Source organism: Nomia melanderi, chromosome 9, assembly GCF_051020985.1.
Source record: "Nomia melanderi isolate GNS246 chromosome 9, iyNomMela1, whole genome shotgun sequence".
NCBI classification, from domain to species: domain Eukaryota; kingdom Metazoa; phylum Arthropoda; class Insecta; order Hymenoptera; family Halictidae; genus Nomia; species Nomia melanderi.
In genome coordinates, this window is record NC_135007.1 from 7,006,301 (window position 1) to 7,016,201 (window position 9,901).

A 9,901-nucleotide genomic window follows, 5' to 3' on the forward strand; every position below is an offset into this window, starting at 1 on the left:
ATTTAAGACGAAAACGTTATAAAATCTCCAAACTGCAAAATATATTCTGTCCAAGAAAAACAATATATTTCTACAGTTAACGTTTACTCTAAACAATAACAAATTAAAACGATAATGCCAACAGCGAAGACATCATCAATCGTTAATTAAAATTCTTATCGGTGTACTCATTAAATGTTATCGAAATGTTTGTTAAACCTGGTCAAGATCAAAAGTGAATGGCTCGAGCCCATCACTAGACGGTAGTACGTGGACGTGTTTCGATCTATCGAGCGGCGCTTGAGACAGCCTGGTCGCGGTGCGGCTTATTCAGTATCAGTGCTGTTCTCGGCACGTTCGGCGATCGAGGATATCAAGGTGATTCGCACGTGAATACGCGATCGTCGGAAAAATGAGTCGATAGATCGTCGATCGACTCGCTTCCTGTCTCTGTCGCGAGCTTTTCAAAAAGCCTCTCCCGTGACAAAGCCCGTACCGATAAAACCTGCGGAAAACAACACGCGGCAACAAAGTGGTACGTAACGCTGCAAACAAAGTAAATCTCGTCGGACACCGGGTGTACAGGTTCATTGCGTTTTGCCAACGAAAATATTGCGTACACGCAGAAACGTGTTGTTTCCATGAAAATTTATTGGTGCCCGCGAAACACCGCGCGTTCACCGGTTCCCCGACTCTCAAACTACGGTTTCCTCTGAATAATTGCCACTTTGTTACACAGCTGCTTGTGACAGCTTCTGCGACTAGTACTTTCCCCTTGTTATTACTGCATGATTTACTTAGTTGTGAACGGACTACGGATCTTTACGCATTTGTTACGCAACTGTTTACCTACGATACAACTATGTAAGTAAATATCAAAGTAGATTTTTCTCGGATTTTTATATTACATATAATATATTAACACTAAACGTACCAGCACTTTATACGTACCTATTCTTACGGTAACTGGTTGAATAACTGTTTCTAAAATAAAGTTAAACGAATTAAACGATCAATTTTTCTTAGTGGAAACAAACAAAAGGAAAGACAAAAATTGGAAAACCGGAGAATATTTGATATATGGATGAAAGAAACGGCAGAATTTTTTACCACATTCGAAAACCGGTTTTTTAACCGGTCGTGGAACGTTTAGTGTTAAAGCTCTTTGCGAAGAAGATATGCCGAAAATTGGGAATTGTGTAAACAGTTGTTGTCGCAAGTGGACTGCAGATCTTCGTGCGCTTATAGCGTACAAGAGTCTTTAAATGTGTATGAAGTTAATTGAACATCAATGCGGTTTCATTAGATTTTTTATTTACCGAAACTATTGTCGAAAGGATTTCAATTTCAAATTTTCTTATAAAAATGTAAATTTTAATGACAGTTTGTAGATGTGAAGCGTTCAAGGCAAACGAATAATAAGTCTGGGAAAGAATATTTGTTAATACGATTGCTGAGATTCTATTAGTAAGGAAGTTTCTTTGTTTCCAATGTTAAAAAGAAGAAATTATTCAGGAAGTACCAAGTGTATGCACTGATAGTGTATTTCATCAATAATGAAATTTTCCCCATTGCTTATGATATATTGTGTATTTATAAATTAGTTACGAGTGAAAAGTGTCGTGAATTTTGGATAATTCATATTGAGAATTATTTCTTCACAGATTTAGTAAGTACAATCACTGCTGCAGTAAATTACACATTTTTTACCATTTGCTTCATTTACATACTCGTCGTGTATTACATTTACATAATGATGTTTTTTCGAATGTTGCTGTACGATAATCTTATGTACGTGTATGTAAATGTCATAGAAATACATACTCCAATGTAGGAAGTGAAGTATTTCCAAAGGGGCGAAATTTTACATTTATAAACACGAATCAATGTTTTTGGTACTTGGCAGTGTAATCTTTCCCAATCTTTCCCATTGCTTCATAATCGAAACGCAATTGACAACAAAGCACAAAATCTTAGAAGTTGATTCTACCATAATATTTTTAATATTACAAATAATCATTGTCTTTAATATACAAATATTTATTTTTTAAATAAATAATAAAATATGATCGTTTCCACTGTAACTAATCGTACGAGAAATCGAAAATAATTAAAATTCGGCTCTCACGGTATTGAATGCAAAAATTTACTTACTGCATCTAATTGATGCAAGCTAATTAAATAGCATACCACGATAAATGCATATAATTAAAATCGCAAAAGGTTACCGGAAGATACACTCTTCAAATAAGTACAAAAAAATTCAAGTACAGACGAAGCAAAACACGACTCTACTTTATGGTATTTACATTTTCAATCGCGTCGCAGTGATTCAATGGTACCGTATACATGGAGAACAGCGAACGGCAATATATTCACGCGGTTTCCCTCGGTAGATAAAAATCGGCAGACGGCGACTTGCTTCAAGATGAGAGTAGAGAGCACACTAGTCATACTTTTCTCCAAAGGCAAACGCAGTCTTAACGGGTTCCGAAGAGCGGCTTCAACTTTCTCATAGATTAAACGTGAAAGATCGCTCGACGCGCAGAGAGAGTGAACAGAGTCATTATGCGGTTGGAACAGAAAAATTTCTTCCTTGACTCTCGAGCTGCGACTTCACAGAAAGAGGAATTTGCGTTTACGACGCTCGGTAATATCGAGGCGAATAGTTTTCCTTTTCGATCATAACATTTCTTTAAAACGTGACAGCTTGAAAATCAAACTGAAGGAAAACAGAACCTACTTGCGTGGCACATTGCTTTCCTTGTTGCATTATGCATGTCAACTGATTAACAAGTTCCTTCTGCGCGATACGAAATTACCATTGCGACTATTGTGTTGTGCGTAAACAGTTATTTCATTTACGATATCTTCTTGTCTTGCAACTTCCTAGAAATAGAATGTAAACATATAACAAAGGTCTACGAAAACAGCAATTCGAACGTGATTTTAGCATACATGAACGAAACATCAAGATAACGTCTTTGTTGAAATATAAATGTATTGAAATATATTTTAATAGATTCATTTGTCGCTTTCACTTATTATTATTACATGCAAGAAGAAGATACCGATTTTTGTGACTGCCGAGAAAAAAAATGTAACACGCATATCTTACTCGTCATTCGAATTTTATTGATTACAGACCCGATTATAAGTGGCTAGTTTCTCCAATGATGAAATTACTGGCGGGCGTGGAAGAAGTGACTGAGCAGAAAGAAAAGCAGAGCGATGATGACCAGCCGTGCAACAATAATCATGAAATACAGGCAACAGCCGAGTTCGCACAGGAGACCCTCAAGCTGCTTACCGGCGAGGTAAATTAATGTGAAGCGGTGGACAACGACTGTTCTCGATTTATTTTTACCGGAAGCGAAACGGGAGGGCGTTGACTTTTCTCAGTCGAGGGTTTCTTTTTTCTTTTCTTTTCAAGAAATTCATACACTTTGTGCGTGTGGTCATTCGTTCCTCGACTTTCACTTTGGAACTACCTGTGATTACTATTAGATCACGCAGCGGCGAGTTTAACGATTGTTCTTGCTCTGCTCCATTTGCGATTTCACGTCTCGAACATCTGTTTATCTTCTCTTCAAATGACGGCTTACGGGCATCTAGGTCCTTTACTGGAATTTTTGTTCGTTCTTGTGAATGGCAATAAAACCGGTATTAAAGAAACAGTAGTTTCTAAGTACTTTCGACAACTACCTATACTTCATGTGGCAATATTTCGTCTGGTCGGTTCAAGGATTATTCATGGAATTTTCTTGCAAAACAAACATCGCCGTCATTAGATTGGCCACCTTGTTGTAGGAACAACTTTCTCCATTGGAGCAAAAGGAACAAATCATTGAAACATTGAATAAGATCGACGTATGTAGATTTCATTAAGTTCAATGACACGTGCTCACATACTCAGTAACACAGTAAGTCATCTTCCTAAGTTCAAATTTCGTTTGAAAAACCAGTATGTTCTCAGGGATAGGAGAAACTTACGTTCACATGGAATTATAGATTAATAACTAGATTCAGAATTTTCTGCTGTCTGATGTTTAAATAACCGCATATTATTTCTAGCAACTTTCCTCTAAGCCTAATGATTTTCTTGCTAAGTGAAGAGGAAGTCGAAGCCAGGAAAGGTTTATAATCTTATTGAATTTATCGATAATTATAAGCATCTGAGAAAATTTAATAATCATCCGCGAAACAATAATTGTATAACTGCATCTAAGATTTTCAATTTTGCTTTGGAAAAATCGCTTTGAGAAAATTGTTTAAAAATAATATCAATGAAATGCGTTGTGACAAAGTGAAATCTTACGTTAAATACGAATTTTGCGAAAACTCAGAAGTAATATCTCACGCATAAAGTACGTTGTCAAACCCATAATCTGAGAATATGTGCGATTACGCTGGTCACGGTTGAACGAAGCAGTAGGAAATGGTACCTATATCTAGTATCTGTAGGTAAAAATTGATTTCCCTGGTAAAAGATATGAAAGAAGCGGAAGAAAGCCTGCGATATAAACTTGACATACTGAGATGAAAGGCAAGTCCCGTTGTGCCCTACTTTAACAGCTTTCGTATCTCGGTATAGATGTTAAATCTTCATTGGCGCAGCATCTTATACGATAGAAATATAATTGGCCTGATCAGCAAATTAACCTGGAATTAATGTACCAATCGAATGTTTGTTTCCAATGAATTTATATGACTGAATGTGAATGGTATTCACATGAAAATTAATAGAACAATACTTTTTGAAAAAAAAGAATGTATGTTTTTCATTCACTTTTATACGTTAAATTGAATGAGTAATTGTGAAACCAATTACCAAACGAAGAAATCAAACGGTACTTTTTTTTTTAGAAAACACATTTAACATAATATAATAAGAATTAAAAAGAAATTGAATGCTTTTATCGCTTTTACATTTTACGATGAAAGATTCAATTAATAAAAGTTCAGTTAATTCTGATTTGCATGAAGAATGTAGCTTTAACAAATTTGGAGTTAACATTGTCAAAAGAATTTTAAGGGCATAAAGCTTCACAAAACAATTCGCAACTTTTCGTGCAGGTATACCGGAGGTCCTCCAAGAAATTGGAGGAGTCGCCCATCAAACGTAAAGTGACGCTGGAGGATGAGGAAAAAATGAGGCGCCTTCTTTCTTATACAGAAGCACCTGAATATCTTCAACACAATCCTTACATTCTAAGCGGATATCGCGGATATCTTACTACAAAATTGTGTATCGAAAGGTTTGTAGTGTTATCAATATTTTTTTCTTAGCAACCTACTCCACGTCCTTGTTTACACGTTATAATAAAAATTAATATTTTTTTGTATATCCTATTAAATGTTATATATATTAGACAATTGTTTATTCCAGTATATTTTGGTGGACAAATGAAACAGTAAATATATGGAGTCACATATTTGGTTGGATGTTGTTCTTCGGTTTGACGCTGTACGATCTTTGTCTATTGAACATTCATGCGCCAATGGGTGACAAAGTAATCGTAGCTCTTTTATTAATCTGTTTTCAGGTAATAACAAAAATTTGTTCACTGAAAGTAATTCATTAATGTGATATTTTAATCCGTGAAACTTGCGTCCGAGGTAAACTGAAGATATGAAGTCCATATTTTATTGTTTTAGGCTTGTATGATATTATCCTCGGTTTATCATACATTTTCCTGTCGAAGCGAAAAGGATTACTGGTGTTTCCTTTCGTTTGATCTCTTCGGCATCGCTTTGAGCCTTCTTTCTATTTATATGTCTGGAGTTTACTACGCGTTTTGGTGTCATAAGGTGAAAAATATTACATATGTCTAAAACGTTTAAGATTTTTAATGATTTCGATGTTCAAGATTTCTAATGATTTACTCGTATTTTATAATATCAAGACCTGTCGACAATACCACATTTACATTTTGTGATGTACCGTAATTCTTATCAACGACTGTGATATCTGTTTCTACATAGATTTACATAATTTTACAAAGACAAATGGTTTTGTCTCAAATACTTATTTCATTTAAATAATCTACAGAATACCAGTTATTACTTTAAATTGAAATTTGAATTGCCATTAATTTCGTTTATTCGAAGTTTTATCATAGTTTCGTTCATAATATCAGCATCTCAATAAATGTCCTCAAATATTGTCACTTGCTTGCAATCAATGGTAATTATAAATGTTCACGTACAGGAATTACAGAGGTTTTATCTGATAACCGTGCTGGCGATTTTCATCTTCGCGATGATCCTTCAAATACCAAAACTGAACGTTAACGGGAACGTCAAGCTAGTCGTATTTGTCGCTTGGGCGGCTTATGGAGTCCTGCCAACGCTGCATTGGAGCATCGCAATGGGCGGCATGGACAACCCGATCGTTAGAATGTTGCTTCCAAGGGTACTAGGAATGTATGTCATTAGTGGTGGCGCATTTATTATTTATTTAACCAAAATACCAGAACGGTTTTGTCCAGGTAATTATTCAGCCATCATAGTTATTACTATTTACATAAATGTGAAACAAACTGTCTTCCAACACAGGAATTAATTTATTTAAAACTTTTGTTTGCGTGCAAGAACAATAGTGCAGACCGTAGCTTAAACAAAAGTAAAATTAATTGCCTTTACTCTGCATTATTTCACGAACAATGGTTTCGACCTTGCTTCTGTACAAATGAAATATGTTTACATTATTTTATGAGTGAAGTATGCTTAAAATTTCATAATCTTCAAGGGTGGGTAGATTATGTCGGTTCCTCTCATCAATGGTGGCACGCACTGGTAGTGCTGGCTCTTTATTATTGGCACAACACTGGAATGCTTTACGTGGAATACAGAATGAACCACGGTTGCCCAAGCAATATAAAATTTTTATGACAGACGGAGTTTGACGACCATTCAGGTACAACATAAAATTGTGTGTTATTAGTTGGGAATGGAAATTTGAAATTTAAATTTAAATCCTATTACGGGGAAATTGATTGTTCTTATTTAATTATTATCTCATGCGCAGATCTTACTCTTATTATTCGCGTGATTCGCACTGCATTGTATTGTATCACAGTTGAAATTGCAGCACCCGGTTTTCTCATGGAATGTGCTTGCGCTATGGAATTCAATGTTTGGTCGTCTGGAAACTACAACAAGCTACCATTTTATGCCACCGAGAGCAAAACAACTTGCGCAATGGAGAATCCATTACGGGCGTACCTCCGACAGCAAGTGATCTAGTTCAGCAGAGTGTAAAATAAGTGAAATTTATTTAAAACAACGTTAACACTGGATTTTTAAACAAATGATTTGATTATCCTGACATTAATAATGTTTATTTATTTTGTATTTATAAATCGTGAATAGATTTATTATATTTCCTGTTATACTTTAATTCCATTACAAGTAAAACCTTTGAGAGTATACTTTATAGTTATTCAAGTATCAGTAGGAAGATATACACAGTTGAATTTGACAATCGTATAAAATTCTTTTTTTCCACAATTTAGCAATTGTATACATGCAAATATGAGTCGCACATACCTTACAACGAATTCTATTGATATCGAAAATTTCTTTTGAACTTATAGACATTAAGACTTATTAGAAATTTGAATTTTCCATGATTTTTATTACATTTTTATGCATATTTCAACTTGAACAGTAACTTTGCAAGAATTGTACTGAAATCTTGATTCTAGAAATTGTTAAATAAAATCGATTCTCATAACCGTGCTTTTACTGTCTCGCTCATTTCTAAAATCTTCATAATAATTTTCAGAAAAATTGTTTTCATACGCTTATGCTCTTTTTAAAAATAAAAGGTATAGAAGTTATCTACTGGAAGTACTATCAGGAGAATAACATAGTTTTTCCATCTTACGACAAAATAGCGAAGCTTAATTGTTTAGCAGCTTCAGCGTTATATCGTAGATGGCGCCCCATTATTGCTTATCAGCTAAAAACCTTTCATGTCAAAAGTGCTAGTGACCAATATCAAAATTAATCTCACTGATTGAAAATAGTATTTAATCATGATTTATGCCATTTTTCTACTTTTAATGGCATTCATTATTAACCATCGAATATAAAGTCGTAAGAGACTTGTGCGTTACAATGGTTGATGTTCCTAAGTTCACTTGATTCACCCAGTTCCGTTACAGACATTATTTATCACTATCATCCGTGAATGATCAATTACATATTTAAATTTTAACAACTTCAAATGCATCCTTACTAAGAAATTATTGTATAAATTGTGGAAGTAATTTTTAACAAAATTGTTTCATTTCATTGTGAAATATGAAATGACATTTGAACTCTGCCTACTTGACATTCTTGAGTAGTCTATGTCACAAAGGACTATGTGTATGGGTTTTCCATGAGGTGCGGAGTGGTGCAAAACTCATTTTTAGAGCATTAAAATTATTGTCTCACGTTATCTGAATTCTCTTGATATTTATTGCTCGAGTGTGATTTAGCAGATCAATATGCCGAAAAATAAGGGTTCGTAATCGATTGTACTGTACTTTGTCTTTGTGCCTGTCTAAAAACTGTAAATATCTACATAAAGAGTCATGTACCTTTCAATGTGCAATGTGGTTAGTTTGTCCTAACCTGTTAATGTCAACCTTGCTCCCGAAATAGTCGAATATAGAGGTGTAGAATGTTGGACGTCTTTGTTAAAAACTTGGAAGCACAACTTCGTCGAATAATTATTGTTTTGCTTATTTTTCGTTAGGAAAGGGAGGTAAAAATAGGAGAAGGGGTAAGAATGAAAATGAAACGGAGAAAAGAGAATTGGTATTTAAGGAAGACGGACAAGGTAAAATTTCGTAATGAAATTTTGAATGTAAGAACACCTATAGACAATTTCATACTTTTTATTACCTTCTGTAGAATATGCACAAGTTACAAAGATGCTTGGTAATGGAAGGCTAGAAGCAATGTGCTTCGATGGTGTCAAACGGTTGTGCCACATTCGTGGAAAATTACGAAAAAAAGTATGGATCAATCAGGGTGACATTATATTAATTGGTCTGCGAGACTATCAAAATGCAAAAGCTGATGTTATATTGAAATATACATCAGATGAAGCTCGTAATTTGAAAACGTATGGTGAATTCCCCGAAACTGGTAAATAATTATATACAATTTCTTCCACATTAATTTCAGTTAGATATAATTTTGTTAGGAAAATATTGATATGAAGTTTGTACTATATTGAATGTATTCTTTTACAGTACGTATCAATGACACTGTCACCTTCGTCGAAGATGGTTTCGATGAAGATATTGAGTTCGGTGATGAAATTAGTGACGATGATGAAGATGACGTTGATAATGTGAGTATTTATATTGTTAATTTCATGTGTTTTCATAGATTTTCAACAAGTCCTCCCTTATATTGTTTATCTTTATGCCTTTGATGCAAATTACACAGTAAACAAATTTATTCAACTTACAGATCTGATGACCTTCAGTATAATAATACTTCAAAGGTATTGATATCAAGTACATGGAAACACCTATTTGTTTTACAAAGTGCTATCATTCGTCACGCAATTAAAATATAAAATTTTTTTGAAGAAATAGCTAATTTTCTGTATCTATAAATAAATTTCCAGTTGTGTGAATAATATATTCTGATTGGATGGCAAATTTTAGAATTTTAAATTTTATTAGAGCAATGGTATTCACTATACAACCTGTCATTTAATTTTATATGACTAGAAGTCGCGAATAGTATCTCATTTTTAAGAGATATCATTATATTAACATTCTTCTCGAAAATGTGTTTTAAAATAAGATTTATATTCACATTTCCAATTAATATGAAATTTTAATAATGATAATTTCGATCGTAAAATTCGATCACATATAATAATTATATTCACAGCATAGAGTATTATTCT

General features: G+C 34.0%; 2 protein-coding genes across 5 annotated transcripts; both read left to right on the forward strand.

Moving 5' to 3' along the window:
• The first annotated feature begins 261 nt into the window (after positions 1 to 261).
• LOC116427760 (progestin and adipoQ receptor family member 3) lies at positions 262 to 7,375 on the forward strand. 4 transcript variants are annotated; one of them, XM_031978493.2, is made up of 8 exons: positions 262 to 514; positions 3,125 to 3,296; positions 5,056 to 5,237; positions 5,369 to 5,525; positions 5,638 to 5,790; positions 6,191 to 6,470; positions 6,731 to 6,898; positions 7,061 to 7,375. In XM_031978493.2, the coding sequence occupies exons 2-7, from the start codon at positions 3,153 to 3,155 to the stop codon at positions 6,871 to 6,873; spliced, it is 1,059 nt and encodes a 352-aa protein (XP_031834353.1). In that variant the 5' UTR covers positions 262 to 514; positions 3,125 to 3,152; the 3' UTR covers positions 6,874 to 6,898; positions 7,061 to 7,375. The 4 variants fall into 4 exon arrangements, with proteins under 4 accessions (XP_031834353.1, XP_031834352.1, XP_031834354.1 ...); XM_031978492.2 differs by having other exon boundaries at positions 263 to 514; positions 7,073 to 7,375; XM_031978494.2 differs by lacking the exon at positions 262 to 514 and adding an exon at positions 559 to 843 and having other exon boundaries at positions 7,073 to 7,375.
• A 599-nt stretch (positions 7,376 to 7,974) lies between these two features.
• Positions 7,975 to 9,647, forward strand: eIF1A (eukaryotic translation initiation factor 1A). Its single transcript, XM_031978630.2, has 5 exons — positions 7,975 to 8,493; positions 8,729 to 8,812; positions 8,887 to 9,123; positions 9,231 to 9,331; positions 9,454 to 9,647. Exons 1-5 carry the CDS (start codon positions 8,478 to 8,480, stop codon positions 9,457 to 9,459), a joined length of 444 nt encoding a protein of 147 aa, XP_031834490.1. The 5' UTR covers positions 7,975 to 8,477; the 3' UTR covers positions 9,460 to 9,647.
• Positions 9,648 to 9,901: the final 254 nt, after the last annotated feature.

Coding starts and splice junctions, on each gene's coding strand:
- LOC116427760 (XM_031978493.2), top strand. CDS start 3,153: ATGATGAAATTACTGGCGGGCGTGGAAGAAGTGACTGAGCAGAAAGAA. Junction 3,297..5,055: donor TCAAGCTGCTTACCGGCGAG/GTAAATTAATGT, acceptor CTTTTCGTGCAG/GTATACCGGAGGTCCTCCAA. Junction 5,526..5,637: donor TTTTATTAATCTGTTTTCAG/GTAATAACAAAA, acceptor TTATTGTTTTAG/GCTTGTATGATATTATCCTC.
- eIF1A (XM_031978630.2), top strand. Junction 8,813..8,886: donor ATTTAAGGAAGACGGACAAG/GTAAAATTTCGT, acceptor TACCTTCTGTAG/AATATGCACAAGTTACAAAG. Junction 9,124..9,230: donor TGGTGAATTCCCCGAAACTG/GTAAATAATTAT, acceptor ATTCTTTTACAG/TACGTATCAATGACACTGTC.